Genomic DNA, 25,987 nt, shown 5'->3' on the forward strand with positions numbered 1-25,987 from the left:
GGTATTCAAAGAAACTGAACTCTGTTCCTGTTTTTGGTATTTCTAGAACCCATTGTCTTTTTTTCTATTTTATTGACATAATTTATTTTTCTACAAAATAAAATAATAAAACAACATACAATAGTACATAATAGAGTTTGAATCGTGTGTACATCTTCAACCCATTGCTTTGATTTGTCATGCAAATATTGCTTGTTCAGTACAGGGTGTGTAAAGGATGGGAACAGACTATGACCTAGTCCTAGCAGAATGCAAAACAAAAACACTTCGTGTTTATAACCATTAAGGCACAAAAATGAAGGCTGGGGCTGCAACTATTGATTATTTTCTTACTGATTCTTCTATTGATTACTTCTTAGATAAATCGAATAATTGAGAAGTACAGTTTTATACACACACAGTATAATACTATTACTATGTATTATATTAAAAAAATGATTTTATGATTAAATATTCTGTCCAAACAGTCCAATCTGTATGGTAGCATTGGTAGGGCATGTTGTTTTTGTATATATATTTCTGCCTTTACTGGCTAGTACAGTGAAGAGTAACAGTATGCACAGTATGCAAATCACAACCGTCCGACAGGAGTTTTCATGTAATGCACGGAAGACTGGTATTATTGCCATCATCTGGGTTACTCAGTTGTGTAACTTTCCTGACCTTAAGGTGTGTGTGTTCAACAACACAGCCTTGCAAAATAACACTGACATATGAGGTGACGAAAGCTTGCCATCCTTAGCAACGGTTGGTTAACTATTTGGATTGGCATTGGACAGTCGCTTTTTGGGGTGGGGTTTAGCGAAGGGCTAATTGGGGTGGCTGTACTTTGTCTCCCTGCTCTTCTATTGAGATCAGGTCAAAGGTCATGTCTCACCTAGACACAAATTTCTACCTGATAGTCGAGATTAAATGTATCCCCTGACCAAGCAGGCATGTTCTATTAGCTCAATGGTTAACGTCAGCAATAGCGCAGGAAACCATGTTCAAATCCAGGGTAGAAGAGGAAAGTTACTGTAGTGCAGCTTTAAGCCCTGTTTCGTGCACGGAAACAGTGAATGTACATTCTACAGGCTCACAATGAGCCTGTAGAATGAACATTCTACAGGCTCACAACGAGCCTGTAGAATGTACATTCTACAGGCTCACAATGAGCCTGTAGAATGCACCTCTAGGAATTCCACGTTCACTGTTTTGCCACTGATAACCTTCTTTCAGCACTGTTGAACTTGTTTCCAAGATAATACCCCTGATAACTTTCAAGGGTTGGAAAGCAAATACACATTCCTATTTCAACTGATGTTTGGGATCCTGAAAAGGGTTTTGCATACTCCAGTAAAGTAAAATAAAGTACAGCACTTGTGTAAATATACTTAATTACTTTCCACCACTGCTACTAATGTACTGTATACTACTCAGTATGCTATTTTCAGTGTACTATTTAGTATCTATTAAGCATTAGGGTTTCACTCCGGACATACAAAATAGTATGTTAGTATTCCCGAAATCACATACTAACCTACTATTATCAAAGTAAAACCCTTGGACTGGACCACTTTGTCCGAAATCACATACTAACATACTATCAAGGACCTTGAGGGTGTTCCAGGTGGTCGCCAGCTAAATGATGGAGCTGATAACCAAATGGACCCTTATTAGATCTTTAACTCTTTAGAGTGTAAAATGAAACCAAATGGACCCTCACAAGAGTTCAATCTTTGTTAAACACCTGCATTACTTAATTTACAAGAAGTCCATTACAGAATGTATAAGAATTGTTATTTTGATCAACGTTAGCCTGTTATCTCTCCTATGGCCTGTAAGTCTGTGGTCTGAGAGGCTAAATCTCATCGAATGGTGGTCCGTGGCTCAAATGCTGAATAAATAATGGAGCTTGATATGAAAATGGTTGAAAACCACTGGTGTAAAAGGTGGTGGAGTACATGACCGTTAGTGTCAATGATCGTGTCTCACTTGCCAAATCAACCACAGCAACTCAAATGTGAGAAAATGTGTGATTTGTCTTTGGGGTCAACTCTTTGTGTACCTACAGTAGCACGACACAATTCAGCATTTTCAAGTGTCCAACATGTTATTAATCACTGTGCTCATGAAGTAACCTTTTGTGTTGGAATTATCACTGGTACAGTCGCATAAACAACAAGCAAACATTCAGGAGAGTGGTCTCTTGGTGATGTCCTGTTCTGTTAGGTAGTAGTTGAGGTAGCCTCCCAATGCACTCACCGCCACACCGGTCATGTGGCTGGAGCAGCCATCTGGAAGAAGACGACAGAGGTTATTATGATTGAAGGGAAACCTTGATAATATTTAACGTGAATCCTAAATTTTTTTGAACATAAATATTCTGTGACTACTTTAAAGGTAAGTAAAAACGAAACATTGCTGTCAGGGGGTGAATTACTTATGTATTTACTCTGACAGTAAATGCATTAAGAAAGATCCATGTTACATACAGTACTAGCGGAGTTCCCCTAAAGCTAAAGTTAGACACAATGTCAAGTGTAGGGCAGAGGTTTCAATTATGCATCACAAAATACTAAATGGATGTTTCACTTTTTAGCCAAAGTGCTTCACAATGTAAATTAGGTGCTGTTGTTATTACCGTAATATTATTATTAACGTGTATCACAAAACACACACACACCTCGTAGAGTCTTCTCCTTCCTCTTCACTCTCCGGTGGGGTTGCAGTTGTTCAAGCAGCTCATCTCCAATGATCTGAGAGATGACTCTCTCTGTAGGGAGACCAGCAGGACAATACACTATTACTGCATACTCAACATGTACACAAGCACTGTTTCACAAGTTGTGCATGCCTGTCTTCCATGGTGCTGCTTTCCTGTTTTCTAAGCTGCTTCCTTTGGTGCTTCCCTATCTTTTATGGTGCTTCCGATGGTGCTCACACTATACGTTACATAGTATTTCGTAGGCAGACAACTATTCTACAATGTCCGAATGCTAAAGAGTCTGAAACTACACCTACTGAAATCTGAGTAAGGAAGCTGGCATTTCCGTTCACAAAAATATATTTTAAAATATCTTTACATTTTATTTTTTTATTTCCATTTCTGCTAAGCAGCAACTATATATGCTTAGATTATTTCTGTTTATATTAGGATACATTTGCGTGACTGTAAACTGTAAACGAAACGGAAGTGGGGAGGAGACTTCACTTCCGCTTTATATTTTACTCATGATCAGAGCTTCCGTGCTGCTGTATGACGGAAGCATTTGGAAATTACGAGAGGCAACAGTCTGGCAATGTGAGACTATATGTCACACAATACGTCGCTAAACCCTGTATTACAACACTCACCATCTCTCCCAAAACATCCAACCTCCTGGTCCTGTGAGCGCAGAATGTGCTGCAGCCAATCGGATCTGTAGAAGTCGGAGAAGCCGGCCAATCCACACAGAAGTACTGTCAACACAGAGGGGACAGACCTTTAATTAAGTCAATCATATTGTTTTCCAGTGGAGATGGTCAATATGGACACAATCAAATATGTTGGATCAATTACCTCGATATTGATATTGCGATGACTACTACTGGTGCTTTCACAATTAATTTTATAAATATCCATCTGTAACCATGTAGTCTCGTGTAGCGAGGCAATCAGAGATCTCTTCCTACTGATACGTCTGGTGACATCTAAGTAGGTATAAAAGCCAGTGTTGTGCATGAACACTCATTCACTGTCACACGTTTGCAAATCGTTGCTGTCGGGCAGAAACCTCTTCAAATTCCAAATGTTTGTGTTATTTCGTAAATTAATACCCTAGGCCTAGTTTATCGTGCATGCACACATACATACGCATTACACAAAAGCAATCAATACTTTTTTAATTTTAATCCTTTAAAGTAACAGTTTTAGACATATGAGGTATCCACCCGACAGCGACAATATTCATTAACCAGGGGTCATTAACCCCTGGTTAACTTCTCACTACCAAGAATGCAAAGAACAGCCTTGCGTCCTTGGGAAGTAATGTAATCATCGTGACCAGAGAATGCCTCTTTCTTTCTTTGAGACAGACTTGTCCTTGAGGTCACGTGATCACACGCTGTCTGTGTTCTAATCAGCTGGGTTTCTTTCAGTCAAAACAGAGGGATCTCACATCTGGAAACATTCTTTAAAAGTGAAAATAGCCGATCTACAAGCATTGTTGCGAGCTTGTAGATTGGCTATCTTCACTATTTGTATGTGACACTCTTATTTGATGAAGTAGGGCATTCATTTAAGATAACAATTAAAGTTGAAATATGGAGATATGAGGTTTCTGCCCAACAAAGATGTGTTGACATATTTCCCAGCCCTGCCCTTGAGTGATGTAAGTGATGTGATGCTAAATGACCACAATATTATGGTCTAAGATTAAGGGGAGGAGACCTCTCCTCTTTCCTGCTGTTGTTTTCCTGTCCTCTAATGCCTCCTGCGTTCCCTCAGTGCATGTCTCCCATCCCCACTCCTCCTCCTCGCCCGGCCTCCCCTCCCTCCTTCCGGTGTGTTGCCACACTTCTCTCGCTCCTCACATCTCTCCCCCGTCCTCTCTGCCAGGGTGTGGAAGGAGAAGGATGAAAAAGCAATAACTAGCAACCGAGCCTGATCTCACCCAAACACTGTGAAATAGCATGGATTGGCAATTCCGTACATACATGCCTAGAAAACCCCAAAATCCGTACATATTGCACTACTACAGTTTTGACCACGACGGAGGCTTTCACTAGTATTGTATGTACGGAATTGCCAATCCGTGCTATTTCACCGTGTTTGGGTGAGTTCGGGTTTGACATTAATTACGATTCTGTGCTAATGGGTTACAACTCGGACAGGGCTGAGTCGGCTCTACCAAACTTCACAACGTTCGACACAGCAACTTGCTCGCTTTAGCTCGCTCAGTGGTGTCTCTCATGGCTCAAGTTCGATGGAGACGGTGCCCCTCCGTCACAGTCTATTGGGAGGGATTTCAGTGAAATATGTATGGATTCTGGGGTTTTCTATGCGTGTATACATGTACGGAAATGCCAATCCGTGCTATTTGTTTGGGTGAGACTGGTTTGAGCAAGTGTTTGTTGCTCTTTAAAGTTGTTACCAGGTGTCCTGAGCTTCCCAGGAATGGAGTCACAGGTTTTACACTGTGACTCCATTCCTTTTGCACATTGCCTGATCATAAACGATTGACAAAATACCACTGACTGTTTTCAGCAAAGATGTCCTGCGTCTGTCCTGTGAAGCCGTTGCTGAATGCCTCCTGGTTGCTCTTCATCATGTTGGAACAGAAGATCTTCTGGTAGCTTCTCTCCGTCAGGTTGGACCGCGACGCTCTCATGTCCCCCTTCAGCATGTTGGAACAGCCCTTCTGCAAACACCGTGAACATGAACCCATGAACATTGGAAACATCAAGAGGTTTTCATGACCAAACCATCCAGACGGTCCTACATGTCGACCTCAATGGGATTCCAGGACTGTTCATATTGATTGATTACAGTCTGCAAAATTAAAGCAAAGTTTTTGTCACACTGTAATTCAGTCATGAAACCAACGACTATATTTGATAGCGAACTGATTTTGAAGTAGCCCAGTTTTTGACATTAGCATAACCTTTGTAAGTTTGTTTTCCAGTTCAGGTCAAAACAACAACAACAGACTAAAAGCTACTGTAGAAAGCAACACAGCTTCAGCTACTCAGATGAGATTAGTGTGAGTGTAGGTGTTGCCAGAGTCATGGAATGCTTACATATTAACCTTGTATAAGCCCTTTATGGGTTTCCTTTCTCACTTGCACTTATTTTCTGTCTTTTAACAATGTTATCTTTTTTGTACTCTTTTTATTGTGCAAATAAATAAAATAAATAAAACTAAACTAAATATTCACACGGCCAAATGTACTGTAACACAACAATTATTACTTTTAGCTGCAGCTGTGCTTAAAATATGGTGTACTTTAAAATTCAGCTAGCCTGCCATGTTTTTACCATGCTGTAATCTTTAAAACAAACTTACAAAATTGGCTCACAATGCACACAACACGTGTTGTGAGCTATAGAAACATTTTGAAAAAGAAGAAATGTGGGAAAAGACAAGTTTAATAACACACCACCCAAAATAGTGCAACAGTTACTTAGTGCATTGCTAGACTAGATGATTTCCATTGTGTGTCTCACCATGGTCCCGATCATGAAGTAAAGGAGCTGGTGAGACAGGGAGTAATGTGGACACCCGAAACGAGTCATGGTGTCCCTGCATGCCTTGGTCACAATGCAGGGTGTCCCGTTGTTCTTCCTACGCACACACACACACACACACACACACACACACACACACACACACACAATGGAAATAAAGTATTTATAGATATGCATACATAATAATAATAATACATTTTATTTGTAACACACTTTATATTTGACACAAATCTCAAAGTGAAAGACACTGTTCCTCTCCCTACCAGGTGCCCAGTAGCAGGGTCATGCACTTGTCACTGAGCTGCTCATCATAACACTCCATGGAGCTGGTGGAGGAGTACACCAGACTGGGGTCTGTGGAGCTCCACTGCTGAGGCACCAGCCAGAACATCCACGTCAACAAGGGCTCAAACTCTGCACGCATGGATGGATGCATGGATGGATGGTACATACAGAGGATGGAAGGAAGGAAGCAATGTTAGACAACCTTGACTGCTCAGTGGAAATCAGAACACGCTCACTGAAATTCCATTCATGAATGTGTGATGATGCTTATTTCATTCATAAGTTAAGCAATACATAATTATGGCAGTCATCAGCATCACTATCTGCTATTTTTGAATAGCCAACGTATAAATGGATACAGTGATGCTGATAGGGGGGTCCACGGGCCAAATAATAGGCCTACATATAAATTTGGGCGTCCTTTACACAAAAAGGTTTGAAAAGCAGTATGAGCAGTGCTTTGGCCAGTGCTTTGCCCCCCTATATAGGTCATTCACCTCTGTAGTACTTGGGGTCGCTCTCCTCCAGGGCGGCCATGGCCTTGTGCAGGCTGTGGTCCAGCCGTTTGGTGAGGCCCACCGTGGTGGTTCGCTGGGCCCAGCTGACCAGGTCTGTGTGGGGCCATGTCCTCACCGCCTCCTTCAGCTCAGCTGCATCATGGGTGGCCAGTGGTGGAAAAAGTACTCAGTCACAATACTGTGAAATAACCTTGTTGTGACATTCTTCTCTATTCATGTATTATTTTATCTAGTCCCTTTGTGCATTAATGTGGGGGTGTATTGCATGGGAAATGGTGCAGTATGGTGTAGTATAGGAATAATACATATGGCACTGCACATAAATTATATTATAATTTAATTGTACGAATGTATGTAAACAATTAGCTAGTTTATCTAAACTTTAGATCATTAAGCAGCCATGAGTGTCTAAAGGGACATAACCATAACTTTAGATCATTAAGCAGCCATGAGTGTCTAAAGGGACATAACCATAATAACCATAACCATAACCATAATGGCCATGGGACCTACAATATTAAAGATGGAGTGCTGTGATTTTTTTCCCCCACCCTAAAAAAAATGATCATCAGGTATTATTATTATTTTTTATTTAATTTTTTCTTCAAAAAGGTGTACAGTATTTGTAGAAAATGTTAAGTATGCCTGGTTTGCCTGGTGGGTGGTGATGGGTGGTGGTGATCCACCTGAACTGAAGCCGCACGGTCCACAGCTGTTGTTGTATGATAAAGGGGGAGAGGTTATGGGAGAGGATGATATTGTGATGTCACTATATCACAGTTTATTTTTGTCAATTAAGGTGTCAGCCTCCAGGAAGAAACCCTAAATACAAAGGGAAGACATCATTGCACATAACAACCACACCAAGAGGTCTAATGAAGTATAGCCTATACTGTCACCTCATAAACACATGAAAAACTGGGAAAAATACACAAATTACAGCACTCCATCTTTATAATAAAATGACAGCAAAGTTTGGTTATGCATTCACTTTTATATAAACAAAGACAGTTAAATATGCAGGGACAGTAGGTCTATTGATTATCATGTGCTCCAAATTGAGTTTAGGCAGCCAGTCTAAATAGTAGGGTATTTAGAGCTATGCCTATTTATATGGCTACGCCTAATTTGTAATTTCGTTTAGGCTTTATGGGCTTTGACCGTTCTTATTTCAAAGTTCAAACAAAAAAAATCTAAGATCTTCGATCTGTAGGTTATAACTAAGTTCAAAGCGGGTCAGGGACAAAATGTATTCTTTCTAATTAGAGACGACACCAAATGATGAAACTGCTCATGTTTAGCCCAGCCTAATAACCTAACCACAACAGATGGTTCTGAATAATAAATGGTGAGCTTGCTCTAACGGGACAGGACACCGCATCCTATGGTGCAGAACAGAAGTGAGACAGCAAAAAATGAGGAGAAAAAAACCCGTATAGGCTACGTGCACTTGCATTGTGATTTGTGATAGCTGCTGTAAATACGTCTATATTTAATGGTGCACTGTGCTTGTGCACATCATCCTACCCTGCAGAATGAAGAATCCAACCACCCCGTCCAGGTTGATGTTTTCATGCTCGCTCTCCAGGAAAGAGGCGCTTTTGGAAAGGCTGTTGAGGATGTCATCAATGACCTCTTCTTGCGACGCGGTGACCGACGCCAGAGCGAGGATTAAAGCCAAGTACAACCTGATCATGTTTACTTTCTTCTCGTGTGTTTTTCCATCAACTGATAATAATAATAATGAGAGACTGTGTGTGTGGTTTTTTTAAGCCGCTTCTCCGAGAGGGAAGCAGTGTGCACAGAATGGAGGCGCAGGGAGAAAAGTGAGGAGGCTAAAGAATGTGTGGGACAGGATGCTTGTTCTGTGTAGGACAGCGGTCACGTGGGTTGGTCCAGTGGTGTTTACTTAAAGGTAGGGTAACTGGGTAGTGGGTAAGTTATATCTTTGTGTTAAAAGTGTTTTATTAAATGATTAAAGTAGTTCTGAGAGTAGGCTATAGGCTAATCCTTGTTCAGTAACAGTAACAGGAGTCAGTCTCCCCATCTCTTCACTTCAGCTCTTCAATAAACATTGAAATACATATGTTCAGGTGGGTTGAAAAATTGCAGCCAATCAGGAGTGATTACCCTTACCCATTTATCAGCTTTATTTTCCAGTTTCAAGCATCCTGAGTGAGTTATCTATCTTGATTGGATAAAATTTGTATCCCAATCTATGCATTTTCTGCTATATCAGAAGAGCTATGTAACACTTATTTTACATATTAAAAGTAGCAAAAGAATCATGTATTAAAAATGTAGCCTACGTGCAATGCATTGTGAGTTTATATATATTAACGCTATTATTCATTTACGCCTACAGTCTGCCTAAGTATATAGGGGTCAATGTTGTGAGTGTGGTATGACCCAAAATGCACTGCGCAGCAAGGAGAGACAAAGGAGCTGAGTTAAAGCCCACCCGGGCGGATTGTATTCACAAACACGGTGGGGAAATTGAGGGTTAACTACGTAGGCCGTTGAGTACAGCTTGAGTCCCGGATGCACTGTAAAGGAGGGAGAAGACAGTGTCAGTGACGGGTTCACAGGAGAGAATAAATACGCAAAGGTCACATAAAAGTCACATGGATCAGATTTTTTCCAATGTGACTTGAGCCACATTCAGAGTGGGGTTTGTGTAGCCTCTGGAGCTGATTGCAGATGCTGCTCAGGTGAGGAGATTGGAGCTGGGAAACACCTGTGCTGAGGTGTGCTGTGGAGTGCTCTGGAACCCTCTGGTGGCGCTGACGGGCACAGAGCACTCACAGCATATAGATGTGTCGACGGGGAGTGAGACGTAACACTCAAGTGGTTTTGTAGGTCTATTAGGATAATACAAATCTGTAAAATGACTAATAAACTGTCAGATAATTGGAGTAAAAACAAAATGACCGTGCCTCTGAGATTATATGGAATAGAAGTACCTACAAGTAAGTAGGCTACAGTAGCCTACTAATTCAATGACTGTATAAGCCAGGCCAGTAAAAGTAGAAAACAAAAGTCAAAGTAATTGCGAGTGTATTTTCAATGCATTTTGGACCATGCAGTTTCAACTTTAAACATAGGCTATTTTTTATTACATTTGATTAATTTGATTGTGGGGTCCGTGGCCTAATGCATACCAAACTGGGGGTCCTTGAAATTAATAAAGTTTGAGAACCACCACTTTGTATCTGTCCTGTGTCAGAATCAGTGTCATCATGTGCATGTGGACCCCCATCTGAAAAGGTTTTGTGCAGGGATCGCCAGAAGAGAAGATTTATGTTAAAGAATTCAAGATTATTCAAACATTTCCAAACTGTATTAACTACTTTTGCTGGAGACCCCCTGGACCCCTGGGGGTCACCAGACCAGACTCCACTTTGAGATGTATGGGACTGATACATTGGAGCATGGAGTTATGACTGCCATGCTGGCAGTATCAATGCAGTCTGTTTTGTAAAATCACAATCTGTTTATTGGCCAAGCAGGTTATGTTCACATGAAAGGAATTCATTAATTACTCTTACTCTCAGACACAGAAATAGCAAGATAACAAAAAAGTATGAAGATTAGATAATGTTATATTACCGCCGGTAAAAAGTAAATATATAGGGTCACACACAGTTATCATATAGCACAGACCAGTTTGAAATGTGTCAATAATATTGCATTGATTACACTACACAGATATTGTTAGATATTGTACACGTAGACACTCTTGGCAGGCAACAAGCAATGTGTGCAGCGCTGGACACAGTAAAATCCCTTGAGTGTACTAAAACACTCCCAGAGTTCAATTAAAACTCAGAATTTTACAGTAGTACATAATGGTGAGGCTTATATGGGTAAGAGCTTGAACAAAAAACAAATTTCACACACTGTTTTACACTTCTAAACCTGCGATATGACAACAAAGTTGATTCGGATTATTGAACGTTCACACTGCAATGTTAAGAAATCATCACCAGAGGGCCTCATTCACAAATAGTGCTCAATCAAAATTTGATTTGGATTCAATAATATGTTCTTAGTTGAATTAGATATGCTTACTCTACGAACAAATTTAGAACCTCAGTCATACGCAAAGATCATGAAGGCCCTATGGGTCTTAGAAATATCCATGTGTAATTTTGCCTTATTACTAGAAATGGTTAAATATTAAATATTTAAAATGTTTAATATTTACTATAGTGAAATCCTGTGTTAATCTAACTAGATTTCTTTGTCAAATTAAACCCTATCAAAATTGTTGCATGACAAATAGCGTGAATAACCATCAACACTTTAGGATCACGCTTTAGGATATAGCAGAGTCCCTCAAATATAGGATATAGCAGAGTCCCTCAAATATAGGATATAGCAGAGTCCCTCAAATATAGGCAAAAAGGTGAACTAAATTAACTGACCAAGATTTCCAGGGCCATCACCAACACACCACATCCCTGTAGTGAATAGAGGGATGTGGTGTGTTAGACTAGAGTAATGTTGTGCAGTACCATGTGCATAAAAAACAAGATAAAACATACCATGAAATATTATGGGCATATGCTGAATGATAATTAAAAATCACACCCGTGTGAAGTGAGGGGCGCTCTCATCATTATACATCATCATAGATCATCTCATGAACAACTGAAATGAAGTGATTGGTTAGCCGATTTGCTCGTCTACATGACGTAAGTTTTCCCTTCATTGTCAATGGCATTTATTGTTTGTGTTGCCAGAAATGTATGTCATATTTGAGGCACATATGTACTAATTTCTCCTTTCATTGTCAATGGCAAATATGAGACGTGAGGGGACAAAAGTTGTGTATAGGAGGGGCTATAGCGCCCCTAAAAAAAGGCATCCATAGATCAATATCAAATTGCATGGGTGCTGAATCAAGACATATCTACTCTAGTGAAGTTGAAACAGATATTCAGCCACCAAATAGCCCCTGTTATTTTATTTTATATCTGCTAGAGTGATATTTTGAGGAACAAGGTAGAACAAGGCCGATATATGAATTATCCAAATTTTGGACGACAATTATGGAGCCAACATGTCTTGATTCTTTTATCACTTTCAACCTGGCATCGCTAATTTGGGCATTACAAAAAATCTATATACTAGCATATATATCTATCTACTGTACAGTATATACAAGCTCACAGTCAGCAATTTGTCAATTGTATTTATTTTATTTGTAAACTTTAATCAAATCAAAGTTTCTCAAATTGATTTCCAATTTAGCAGTTTACAGAGTGTCGGTCACGACAGTAATGGGTGGTTTATAAATCAGCATCAGGTGCAAAGATCTGCCATCGGTCAGGCTCTACAACAAGGCTCTAGAGTCTAGACAAACATCAGTCCCCACTCCCCATTACAAAACCACATGATATAATACAGTGATATAATACTAGTGACACTGTCACTAGTCAAATTATAGCAAAGAATACATCTCATATTTAACACAGGCACAGGTTCATATTCATCTTAACATATAATATACATACATATACGTGTGTGTGTGTGTATATATATATATATATATATATATATATATATATATATATATATAATGCATGTACCTCCAAAAGTGTCTCCCCATCATACAGTATATACAACCTATTTCAGAGGCACCTCTGTCTACTATGTTGACAGAAGGAAAATGTAAAACCATATGCAGTGAAGAAAATAATGAACACAACCTATAAAATATAGAACAGCAGTATTAATATTAGAGACATGACAATGGTTATTCATTCACAGGAATTGTCGAATATCAGAATGATTATGGCATTTCGGCCTCAAGGTGCCCAATGTGCAAATTTGCACTAAAAGTGGTTCTTTGGCTCATAACCACAGGGTGACCTACAGTATTTTGGTGGTATAGCACCTTTGTCAAACAGTGCTATATGCAGTCAGGTATGGCCATTCGAGGTGCCTAAACTAAGCTAAAGAACAAGTAAAGATTTTGGTATAAACAAATTTTGCCAGAGTGGGGAACCCCTTGGAATCCCCGTCAAGGACCCCTGGGGATCCTCTGACACAATTTTGAGAACCACAGCACTAAAGAACTACTGAAGAACCAAACCTTTGTGTGTGTACATACAGTATGTATCCACAAGAGTTTGCGTTTTAGGACCATACAGTTTATGTCTCCCACTCTGCGTGAAGGTTTTATTCATTCTATTCCCACAGGTCTGAGAGTGGCAGTGGACATGTTGTTTTGCCGTGGAAAGTCGCACAGCCAAAAGGACTACCTTGTTTCTGATCGTGTTCGTGTTCGTGTTCAGCGATTCATGTTTTTAAGTGGTGCAACCACTTCCTTAAGTGACTATGTGTGTGGGTGGGTGTGTGGGTGCGTCTGAGCACGAAAACAGCAAGGTTGTTTTTCACCACCTGTGCGCAACCTGACACACACACCAACACATATTAACTGTATATATGGTGATTTCGGGTGTGCCAGGGACCCCCACACAGAGTTGCACCACTTACTTCACATGGGTGTGATTTTAAAGGTCCAGTGGTATTTTCAAAATCTGCTAGTCAACTTGAGCATATTTCGTGTGTGTGTGTGTGGGGGGGGGGGGTCTATCATGGAATAAAAATGTATAAAAACAAAATCTGTGGACAGTTCAAAATTCAAAATCTACCAAATGTCACTGCCATTGGAGGGTTTGTTTTCTCTCCATTCCATGTATCTGTCTTTTAGCAGCATAACCATAATGAACAGATTTTGATTTTGGGGAAAGGTTTTTCATTGGGCAAGTGAGATCTGATTCACTTTTCACACCAAGGAAACATTTGTCATGGCGCAATGAAGAATTTATTCTATTTTCACACTGGTTGGTGGTCGTCCTCGTCCACCTGTTGGTCACACCCACTTCTGGTATTTGTAATGTATTTTGAAGGGGGCCGTGTGGGTTGTCATCAGACTTCGCTCGGACCTGCTGACTTGCTGGTCGACCCCCAACCATCCCCACTCCCTAGGCCCCATCGGGACGTGGCACCCTTACACTTTATGGACAAGCTGTCTCATTGGTGAGAGGTCTGCTCTCCGCTGCGCACATTTCCTAGTTTATTTGTGTGACTCTTCATGTGAATTCTTACATATGTTTTCCGGTGAAATCCTTTGCCACAGATCTCGCAGCGGTGCGGTTTCAGCCCAGTGTGAGTGCTGGTGTGGTGTTTGAGCGTCGTGTGGTCACAGAAACACCTGCCGCATACGTTGCAGAGGTAGGGTTTCTCACCCGTATGGGTCCTCTTGTGTCTGATCATGTTGTGGCGAAAGTTGAATGATTTACCACAGTCGCTGCAGCTGAATGGCTTCTCTCCCGTGTGGATCCTCTTGTGCATTTCTAGACTTGCGTTGCTCTCAAAACACTTGCCACAGATTTCGCACAAATTTCTGTTCTTGTGAGTTTTCAGATGAAGCTTCAAGCTTTCCGCTGAGTCAAATTGTGTCCCGCAGACCCCACAGAGGTCCTCAGTGTGTGTTTTGGCGTGATTCACGAGGGACAATATGGAGTGAAAATCCTTCCCACACACTTTACACACGTTCCGTACCTGTTGCTTACCATCCCCATCGTCAGCTGCAGAATTGTTTACAGAGCATTCTTTGCCTTGTAAATGAGTCCTCATGTGTCGTTTTAATGTAGAGTAGTCATTGAAGCATTTGCTGCAGGTGGTGCAGGAGTATGGCTTCTCCCCAGTGTGAATCATGAGGTGTCTTGTCATATTCTGGCGACAATTGAAGGATTTACCACACATGCTGCAGCTGAACGGTTTCTCTCCAGTATGGATCCTCATGTGTATTTCTAGATTTCCATGGCCTTCGAAACACTTTCCACAGATTTCACACACTTTTCCATTCTCGTGAGTTTGCAGATGAAGCTTCAAACTTTCCTCCGAGTCACAGTGTGCGCCGCAGACCCCACAGACGCCCTCAGTGTGTATTTTGGCGTGATTCACAAGGGGCATTATTTTGTGAAAATCTTTCCCGCACACTTTACATATAGCCCGTGACAGCTGCTTTTTGGACGTTTGCGCTTTGCTATCCTTAATGTTTGCATTGCCATCCCCGTCGTCAAGTGCAGGAGGGGTTACGGTGAGTGTTTTGTGTTGAAAATGAGTCTGCACGTGTCGTTTTAAGGTAGTGTAATCACTGAAGCATTTGCTGCAGCTGATGCAAGTGTATGGCTTCTCCCCAGTGTGGACACGGAGGTGCCGCGTCATATTTTGGCGACAGTTGAAGGATTTACCACATTCACTGCAATTGAACGGCTTCTCTCCTGTGTGGATCCTCATGTGTGTCTCCAAAGCGCTAGAACCGACAAAGCATTTCCCACAAAAATCACAAACCTCTGCTTTCGTGTTCACGTGAGTTTTCAGGTGAAGTTTAAAATCCTCCTCACTATTAAAGTGCATCCCACACAGCCCGCAGTCATCTTTAGGGTGACTTTCCAGATGATTCACCAGTGAGGTTTTGGCATGAAAAGACTTCCCACACACTTTGCAAATGATGCCAGATCTTTGCTTTTTCTTTTTCTGTGGTGTCTTTGCAGTCAGCTTGCGATATTGTCTCTTTGTCTTCCACTCTACATCTCTGTCACTGTCTTCGTCTTGAGTAGTAGTATCGCTCAGCCTCCAATCCTCGTCGTCATCTCCATTTTTGGTCTCAGCCTCAGAGAATCCTGGAGATGGGACCTCTTCATCAGCCTCTATGGTCATCTGCTCAGCTGAAGTGACAGGTAGAGGTTCTTCCTCTACTTTGTCTATTTCATGTTCATTTTCCTCACACTGAGGAGTGAATGTGTCATGGATGGTGTCGTCCTCTGGTCTTCTGTCCTTGCTACTGCTCAAAGGTTCCTTGTGGCTCCTCTCAGTCTGCAGTGACTCTGGATTCTTCTGCTTCGGACTGGAATTCCACTCCTGCTGCTGCTCAGCGAAGATTTCTTCCCAGAGCATGAGCTGTGGTTCGTCTGAGAAGCAGGAAAGGAGACGGGAACAACATCAGTGTCAATCAATCTTTCTTGTCACATCACATTTACAAGTGGGCTAAAGTCATTTTGGTGCAATCATTTTTTATTAGAATATAAAATAGAAAAGAAGGTGAGTAATGTAAAATCACTTGGATCAAGTAGCATCAATATTAAAACATATTTTGGCATAATATGCAGAATGTCCCATTTCACAAGTTCAAAATGTATACAACAATCTTTTGAGCTTTGAGCGATCAGTGATCGGCTGATATTCACTCTGATCGGTGTTCGGCAATTTACCCTATCTGGAATCTTTTACACCATTTAAGTATAGTCATATAGTATAATATAATTTTTAATCTTTGAAAAAACATTCTCCCCTTCCTCCCCACACACAGGAACAGTTTTGGCATGGGTTTTGACATATTCAAAATTTGGAAATATTGAAATTTGCCAAGTTCGTTATCGGTATCGGCCTATCATGAGAAATCGGAATCGGTCCCAAAAAACCTGATCGGAGCATCCCTACACAATTGTACTTAAGGTACAGTACTTGAGTAAATGGACTTAGTTACTTTACACCACTGGTTGTCACTTCTGTCCTATCTGCAGTGCATAGACTGAAAAGTAATGCTGGACCCAAATGACAGACCTTATCAGAATAAATCACTAAACAACACTTTTCTTAGATTGGAGGTCAAATAAATAAAATAAAAATAGGCTGAGAGTGAGAATCAATGAAGTATGTCTATTAATTTTGGTTCATGTCAGGATATAAAAATCCCTGGCCTCGCAGGGGACTGCTGTACAGCTGTAGAATAGATGATGAGGTTACATGTTCGTTGACTACATACATCATTGTGTAGAACGAACAACATTGGACACATAATGTTGTAATCAATGTCACATCATCCTGGCTGAATTCCAACAAACGTTTGATCTGAACAGGGCGTTTTACATTAGGCTGACTGTGTTGTGTTGGTTATGTAGGCAGCTAGACTGATATATGTATATAGCCTACTCACTCAGCACGCGCGCGCGCACACTCTCTCTCTCTCTCACACACGCACACACAGCGTTAGCGAGTCTCTCAACGCACTGGACCAGGGCTAACAGCCTAACACACACATGTGCCACCTATATGAGCACAGTGCTTTTATGAGAACATCGATCAGATTATAACATTGTGTATCACATACCTCTTATTCTATTTAATCTGATATCAGGTTTTATAAGAGCATCGAGCAGCTTGCGTTGTCGACTGATCTCTCGTTTAGACTGCAACATTTCTTCCTCGTAGCCTGAGATCATCTTTTCAACAGCTTCCAAGATCTCATCAGCAGCCGCAGACAGAAACTGCTTCACAAGGACCCGAACACCTTTAGTTTTACTCATCTTGGTATCTAGTTAAACGGCTCTAATCACACTGACTGTTAAAGAAAGCAATGATTCTCTGATTCTGTTCACAAACGCTTCTGGTGATGTAAAACTACACTGGGCGAGTCTCTGTTTATACTTCCGCTGTCCTGGCGTTGTACTTCCAGGTAAAGTATGTTGCGCAAAATACATATAGTAGAAGCTCTTATTTGTAGCAGTAAAAATAAAAGGACAGCCCCAGGCGGTATAAATGTTGAGTAAAAGTAGGTTATAGGCTAAAGACCAGCTGTAGTCAGAGCGCCGTACGGGTCGGTAACAACTAACAAGTTGATCTAAAATGCACGAGTGTAGAATATAGCTAGGTGACAGACTATCATAAGTCGCAAAACAAGTTTTTTTCTGGACCTGAAGAAAAAAGAAAACGGGTTGGCAGAACAAGCACGTCGCCGTCATACATCGATTAGTAAATGGTTCAGCACCACCGCCAATGGACAGCGACACCGACCATGCGTGCTGTGATATACTCTAAAGGCTGTGATACACTAATACCCCCAAGAGAGCAAATTAAGCCATGTTTGTCTCTGTATGTAAAGCCAAGCAAAGAGACAGAAAGCACTAGAATTCAACGATGGAATGACAAGCTGCGTTGCTTGTCATTTTAGAGTGTAAACAACACTCTCTTGATAAACAGTTGTAACTGTAAACAACTTTGGCTACTCACCAAATGCAAAGTTATCTTAAACAAAAAATAAATAAACGATAAAGTATACTATAGTTACGTCCTTCTAACGTTACAAAAAAATGACAGCTGCTTTTAATCAATTATTATCCTCTATAGAACAGTAGGCTAACAGTGATTTTTAAGAACAGCCAGGTGGACGAATTCTATAGCCATTTTAAAATGCCACCCTCTCTCCGTGTTGGAAAAACTGACAACCACTTTGACTTATATCCTGCTCATTGTGTCAAACGCCTCCTCTCAGTCAATTGTTTGATACAACAGTTCCAGACTTTCTCTTGCATTCAGTAAATCTACTATACTTACTGAATCCAAAGTGTTATACCAGATTGAGCACCATGAACTAACAGCGTGTTGCTACCATCCACAGTTTGTTTGAGGAACTACATAACTTATTTTTAATAAATGACTTTATAAAACCCCCACATTGATATATCAAAAAACAATATTGCAAGTAAATGAAATAAAATAAAAAAATGAAATTTTAAATAGTGAAAATGAAGAATGCAGAAGCCAAATGAGAGGAGAAAACACCATCGAAAATCAATTTGAGGGTTTATTCTATGAGAATACTCATTGAGATTACACAGGAAATACAGGTTGGAGAAACTCCCACTTCATAGCATCATATTTCACAGTCCAGTGACCAGTTGTTGGGTACAGGTGTACATGACTTGTCAAAAACATCTTCATATCTTAATGTTTCACAAAGCAACAGTGCAGTTTGAGATCATTTGGTACAAGATGGACAGTAGGCCTACATCAGATAATAATTAGATGGATGGCATACAATCTAGTCGAAACTGGTTCTCAACTTCTCATGGCCATGAAGCTGTGATAATATATGAGTAAAAGGTAAATCGCAAGCCCGACTATATTATCAGTAGGCTTATTACACAAAAATGGTAAAAGGAACTACATTAATATATAACACTCACTCAGTAGCCTACTGTCCCTTATTAATTAATTAGTACTAGTAGGCTAATATCTCCTGACCAGAGCTGCTTGTTGATTTATAAAAAGTAACACAAAAATGAACTCAAAATGCTTTGGCCCGTGCCAAAGCATTTCATGCCTTATGACTGTTCATACTATCACATGCTCATTTATTCATTTGTTAAATTAATTCATTATTTGTATTTATTTTCTGCATGTGTTGCATTCATTCATTCTGTGTAGTGAAATCTCTTAAGTTGAACTTAGGTTCAAGGTCTGTCATGAGGTAAGGAAGAACTTATTTACTTTTGACACCATGTGGCATGGCCTGTCACAAACAGATCATTCGTGTAACGCCACAAAACATTGAGAAAATGAATGCCACAGACGAATAACAGTCTAAGTCCACACTATTGATCCATAATGTATAAATGATAGATAAGGGTTCAGGACAACGAGGCCTTTTCGTGGAGGGGTCAGTCTGAAATTTGGACTTAGACTGTTTTTCGTCTGTGGTACTCATTAAGCACGGCCTCCACACCACACACACACACACACACACACACACGGTTTCTGTAATATATTTTTAAGGGACTATGTGGAGTGTCATCGTACTCGGCTCAGAGCTGCCAACTTCCTGGTCGACCCCCGGTCGGCGGAGGACCCCTGGGCCAAGACCACTTCCATCTTTTTATGACATTTCAGAATGGGAACTTGTTATGTCTCTGGGCTTGACTTGAAACCACCAACTTGTTGGTTGACATCATGGGCCACAACCATTTCCATTTTACAAATGAGAATTATACTTAGTCTAACACATTTCACAAATAGCTAATTAATCAAACATGTCTACAATTTAGGCATTTAGCAGACGCTCAGAACAACAAGGATTTATTTTAATACATCACTAGGGTCAAAAGTAAACCAAGAACCTAGGATTTAATACATCACTAGGATCAAAAGTAAACCAAGAACCTAACATCGGTCTAACAGTATCTGTACAATGAAAGTATACACTATACAATCAATGCTATGTCTACAAAAAACAAAAGCATATAAGTCTGCAAGGTCGTTGAGGCTCGGCAAGTGCTACACGGGCTAAGGTGGAGTCTGAAGAGGTGAGTGTCTTCAGACTACAGAGGAAGATTGGGACTCAGGAGTGAGTCTGCAGTTCTAACCAAGTTTTTTCCATAGTGGGGGCCAGAAGGGAGAGTCTGGGACGCGTGGAGCGTTGTCCCAGAAGTTTTAATGAAGGTTCTAGTGCTTCCCTGTGTTAGCTGACCGAGTGAGCAGGGGTGGGATCAGACTTTGAAGATACGGGGGTGCCATATACCTTTGGTTGCTTTGTAGGCCAACATCAATGTTTTGTACTCTGTGCGGGCAGTAAGCAGGAGCCAATGGAGGGAGCAGAGAAGGGGGAGACATGTGACAATCTTGGCTGGTTGAAGACTGCATGGGAGGCATGTGCAAAGTTGTATTTCAAAGCATGATGAAATGAAAAACAAATTACATGAAATGTGATTTGAAACAAACTTTGCATGGCACCTTAACACTCTATGCACAAGCGGTTTTCTTGGTGGAGGTCTGCTCTCCACTGAGCACATTTACTAGTTTAACCCATTAATATCTGAAACCAAATCTACAAATGGCTTCTAAATCAGTAGTTCTCAAATATTTTCGTGTCAAGGATCCCCAACATGATATATATTTGGCTGCGGACCCCCATCTGAAAATGTGTTGTGCCAGGAACCCCCAAAAGAGTATATTTGTGTAAAAAAACGATGGCCAAAACAATGTGCTCAGTTTGCCACCATCATGTTGCAGCAGAGTACAGAGCCTGATGACAACAAGCCTAATATCTCCACTGGTCAAAGGAGAATTCCCCTTTTAACTAGTCATTAAGATGTTGACTTTCCATGCGGGAGTCCCAGGTTAGAATCCTGGATGTTACAATGTGATCCACCATGTGTTGTTTTAAGAAAATAATAACTACTGAAGCATTTACTGCAGGTGTTGCAAGATTATGATTTCTCCCCAGTGTGGATCCTGAGGTGTCTTGTCATATTTTGGTGTCGGCTGAAGTATCTACCACACTCCTTGCATCTGAACGGCTTCACTCCCGTGTGGCTCCTCATGTGTTCCTTCAAATAGCTAGGCCTGGCAAAGCATTTCCCACAAACATCACAAACCTTTGCTTTCAGGTGAGTTTTCAGGTGAAGTTTAAAATCGTCCTCAGTCTTAAAGTGCATCATCCCACACAGCCCACAGACATCTTTAGGGTGAATTTCCAGATGTTCCACCAATGAGAGTTCGGAGTAAAAGGATTTCTGACACACTTTACAGATGATACATGATTTTAGCTTTTTCTTCGCCTGTGGTGAACCAGTCAGTGTACGATGTTGTCCGCTTGGCGTCCACTCTTCACTTCTGTCACCGTCTCCATCTTGAGTAGCATTCCAGTCATCGTTAATTCCGTTTTCAGCCTCAGAGAATCCTGGAGATGGGACCTCTTCATCAGTCACTATGATCATCTGCTCAGCTGAAGTGACAGGTAGAGGTTCTTCCTCTACTTTGTATATTTCATGTTCATTTTTCTCACAATGAGGAGTGAATATGTCATGGATGGTGTCGTCCTCTGGTCTTCTGTCCTGGCTGCTGCTCAAAGGTTCATTGTGGCTCCTCTCAGTCTGCAGGGACTCAGGGTTCTTCTGCCTCGGACTGGAATTCCACTCCTGCTGCTGCTCAGTAAGGAAATCCTTCTCCCACACAGAGAGGTTGCGCTGTGCTTCATCTGAGGAGCAGGAAAGGAGAAGAGAACATTCAGCAATGATTTGAAAACTCGTCAACACTCGGTTATGAAAAGTAAATTGCAATCTCTTCCATTTGTCTGCTTTAATTAAAGGGTTAGTTAGTTTTGGACTTAAAGCTGTAGAAAATACTTATACTTATAAATACTTATATAGTGGTTGCAAATGTATTAATTGATTGCGTGAGTCCTGTGGTGGGAGTTCTTGTCTGGTTTTGGTGAATAGAATATTAAGTGGTTCCGGTCATTTGGTGAGGGGCACTGGCACTCATTAAAAATGAATTAATTTACAAAAATGTATTTCTACCATGTAGAGCAACTTTCGTTCAACTTTGACACCTCTGTCACATGGAACTATGGTTTTGTGCTGCTGCTGGCATAGTGATACTGACAAATCACACCCGTGTGAAGTGAGGGGCGCTCTTATCATCATACATCATCATGACGTAACATGTTGGTTTGCTCGTCCACATATGACGTACATTCTCCAGGTTACATGCCGCATAGGTCATTCATTGTCAATGGGATTTTTTTTTTTTTTTTAACTTTGTGTAGGACGAAGACACCGATTAGCTCGTCCACATAACTTTAAATTCTCCATTCATTGTCAATGGGAATTTAATCTGTGTAGGACAAAATACAGATTTGCTCGTCCACATATGACGTAAATTCTCCATTCATTGTAATCTGTAAATCTACACTAATAGCTGAACAAAAATTGTTCCATGTGACAGAGGGGTCAAAGTTGAACGAACGTTGCTCTATATGGTACGATGGAGGATTGTGAATGTGATTATTATTATTTTCAAAGCTGACAAAGACAATATGGACAGCTGTGTATGGTGTTTATCATTGCGTAATATACAAAGAGATGAGATGAGATAGACTGTTTTGTTTCATAAATGGGGAATTTAGCCTCAATCTAGGCCCATGTTGTTTGTAGCCTGGCTAATAAGCCAGACTAATATCACACAACACTGTCGCGGTATATCAGTCTGGGCTGGCTCCACTTGGATTTCATTTCCCGGGGAACATTTTCTCTTTGACGCAATTGGTCAGAGCTACTGTCAGTCAAAAGTCTCAAGCATTGAACGTCACTGTACCAAAGCCCGCCTATATTGCATACCGTGTCCCGATTGGTCCGACCTGTTCTCTGCTGTAGGAAAGAGGCGTGCTACTGAGCCTCGCCAGACCGTAATCCGCTGGTAGGCAACTTTTTTTTGCCAACGGCTGATTCGGTCTGGTTTATTAACCAGGCTATGTTGTTTGCGCCTTACGGATATGGTGATCTTAATGTGATTGATTGATTGACTGAGTGACTGATTGATTTTTTTATTAACAGTTTGCAGAATAGGTACAGTTCAAGGAAAGTACAGGTCCTGATGGCACCATCATCCGAGACCTTCAGCTCTCACTGGACCGGTTCGCAGTCGAGTGTACGGCGACTGGGATGAGGATCGCCATCTCCAAATCTGAGGCCATGGTTCTCAGCAGGAAACCGATGTGATGGATTGTGCACTCCAAGTAGGGAATGAGACATTGCCGAGGTGAAGGAGTTTAAGTATCTTGGGGGTCTTGTTCACGAGTGAGGGAAGAACGAAGAAGGAGATCAGCCGGAGAATCGGAGTTACAGGGGCGGTATTGCAGTCGCTGTACCGCACTGTTATTGTTATGATGAAGAGAGCTGATCCAGAAGGCAAGGCCAGCCAGCTTAGGTGGTTCGAGCATCTTAGGTGGTTTGAGCATCAAAGTATGCCAGTCTCCCTAGGGAGGTCCTCGATGCACGTCCCACTGGAAGGAGACCCCAGGGCAGACCAAGGATCAGATGGAGGGATTATATCTCCACACTGACCTTGGATCGCCTCGGTTAGAGTCGGGATCCTCCATAATGAAGTTACTAATGTTGCTCTAGCCTCTGGAGAGGGAAGTCTGGATCTCTCTGGTGGAGCTGTTGCCCCCGTGACCCGGCTATGGATAAGTGGTTGAAGATGGATGGATGGTTGTTGTTGTTTTTGTTAGGGCGTTTTACATTTTAGTGGCATAGCCACTAAATTAATTTAACCCTTTGTTTGAGCCGAATCTGGGTTGAACGTGTTTTTTGTTGAACTCCCTCTGGTCTTGTGATCGTGGACTTTGTTGACATTAAGGAAGTATTTTTGACAGGTATACAGATACAGTACATGGGTAACCAGGCCCATTGCAAGTTGCTGTACTCTGTCGTCAACCACAAGCTGCCCAGGCCATTCCAATCAAAATGAGCAGTGACCAGAAAGAAATGACCAGTTGTTTTGCGTCTTTGCGATGTCTGGAGCTTTGTTTTTACGGCCTTTGAGGTGTGGTACCATATGAGATGCATGCATAGTCGAAGAAACCTTGTGAGGGCTCCTGTTATGTTAATCAGATTAGATACATTGCACACACATGCATATATCTGATCTGATGTGCTATTTAACTTGATCTATGGTTTTATGCATACCTGATAATCTATTTGACCTGTACTGGAACATTTCTTCCTCGTAGCCTGCGATTATCTTTTCAACAGCTTCCATGATCTCATCAGCAGCCGCAGACAGAAACTGCTTCACAAGGACCCGAAGACCTCGAATTTGACTCATTTTGGCACCTGGTCGAACGTTTATGATCACATTGACTGTTAAGTTATAATCATATAAATAATTATCTTGTTCTGGTCACGATAAACTACACGAGTGAGTGAGAGAGACTGTTTATGTTTACATCCGTTGTCCTTCTACTGACTGGGTTTATTGGCGGCTGGCAAACATATTTGTGCATTACCGCCACCTACTGTTCTCTTCAGTCCACCCAGTGATTTCATTCCCAACTCATCATGGTCGAGTCTTGGTTGAAGTGCATTCTTCCCTACGCCACCCCTTTCTCATAGTAAATATACAATTTACTGAATGCAAAGTGTTATAGTAGTATGCACCATGAACCCATATTCAACTAGAAAAAGTGCCCTTCTGGGCACAGGTCTCCACCAGGAGGATAGGACTGTGTGAGATGTTTGGCAAAATGTTTAGGATTAATATAAACATGTTTTTGAGGCATTTTGTTCCAAAAATGTGTTTTGCAAAAATCAACCTGTTGGTGGCGCTATAACAGGCCAATGTGAAAAGGGTGGGATATATTCCTCAGCCTAGTAAGACAATGTGTGAAAGATGTCACGTAAATTGCATGCTGCGTTCATGATTTGAGGCTTTTGTTCAAAAGGGGGCAATCTTGCAAACTGTGAAAGCCAATTATAGCCAATTAGGATGGAATATGAAATATCGGACAGATCCGACTTGAGCACATGACCATAGAGATACTGTGTAACGATTTGTGAGATATTTGGACAGAATCTGGAGGAGTAAAAACTGGAAAAAAAATGTGTTTTACAAAAGTCGGCCTCCTGGTGGCGCTATAAAAGGCAGATGCGGAAAATGCAGGTCAACGGTTTGTCCTTGGCCTCTAGGGAGTGTGCATGCAACGTTTCACGCAGATCGGTGCAGTTTTAGGTAAAAAATGTGAAAAGCTGCCTCATGGTGGCGCTATAACAGGCCGTTCTGGAAAATGTGGGGCAGAGGTTCATCGTTGGCATCCAGGGAGTGTGTGTGCAAAGTTTGGCATCGACCGGGTTAACGGTGCCGGAGATTAGCTGGTAACAGACGGACGGAAGGACGGACGGACACACACACGGACGGAGTGTTCGGCCTGGTGGAGACAATAATGATGAGATCACTAAAAGTAACAGTGTTACTGTGTCTAGTCTGTGTCTAGTCTGTGTCTAGTCTGGCAGCCGACAGGCTTCTTTTGTTTAAAGTGGGACATTTGGTATATAGTCTTTTTTATTGGCCTAAAATATATACATACATTCATGAATCCACTTGCTGACCGGCTATTGGGCACATTTTTTTATAGGGGTTTCTTGTGACTCTACCATTAACATCATATGGCCATTATCAAAATGTCAAATTTTCCTTTTGCTTAAGCAGCATGTGACATGTCAAACTAGGGGGTTTTCATGATTCCATTCCAAGCATTAGTTTTGCACAAAATACACTCTTTGGGCTGAAAGCAGCCATAGCCACTTGCCCAAATGTGCCCAAAATGTGCTGACCTCATCAC

The 25,987-nt window shown here is 41.2% G+C and overlaps 3 protein-coding genes across 3 annotated transcripts; all 3 read right to left on the reverse strand.

The window, feature by feature from the left end:
• Positions 1-1,157: 1,157 nt before the first annotated feature.
• Positions 1,158-8,817, reverse strand: cUnh16orf89 (chromosome Un C16orf89 homolog). Its single transcript, XM_079519562.1, has 8 exons — positions 8,539-8,817; positions 6,991-7,143; positions 6,472-6,622; positions 6,188-6,305; positions 5,219-5,381; positions 3,337-3,441; positions 2,666-2,755; positions 1,158-2,276 (listed from the first exon to the last, which is right to left on the reverse strand). Exons 1-8 carry the CDS (start codon positions 8,705-8,707, stop codon positions 2,173-2,175), a joined length of 1,053 nt encoding a protein of 350 aa, XP_079375688.1. The 5' UTR covers positions 8,708-8,817; the 3' UTR covers positions 1,158-2,172.
• A 3,588-nt stretch (positions 8,818-12,405) lies between these two features.
• LOC306936360 (uncharacterized protein) lies at positions 12,406-17,449 on the reverse strand. Its single transcript, XM_079519853.1, has 2 exons — positions 17,201-17,449; positions 12,406-16,001 (listed from the first exon to the last, which is right to left on the reverse strand). The coding sequence occupies exons 1-2, from the start codon at positions 17,394-17,396 to the stop codon at positions 14,056-14,058; spliced, it is 2,142 nt and encodes a 713-aa protein (XP_079375979.1). The 5' UTR covers positions 17,397-17,449; the 3' UTR covers positions 12,406-14,055.
• Positions 17,450-18,655: 1,206 nt separating this feature from the next.
• On the reverse strand, positions 18,656-24,594 carry LOC306936950 (uncharacterized protein). The gene is made up of 2 exons (XM_079520615.1): positions 24,336-24,594; positions 18,656-21,844 (listed from the first exon to the last, which is right to left on the reverse strand). Exons 1-2 carry the CDS (start codon positions 24,472-24,474, stop codon positions 21,075-21,077), a joined length of 909 nt encoding a protein of 302 aa, XP_079376741.1. The 5' UTR covers positions 24,475-24,594; the 3' UTR covers positions 18,656-21,074.
• Between the last annotated feature and the right edge of the window lie 1,393 nt (positions 24,595-25,987).

The sequence above is a fragment of the Electrona antarctica genome, assembly GCF_951216825.1.
Source record: "Electrona antarctica genome assembly, chromosome: 14".
In the NCBI taxonomy this organism is placed as follows: Eukaryota; Metazoa; Chordata; class Actinopteri; order Myctophiformes; family Myctophidae; genus Electrona; species Electrona antarctica.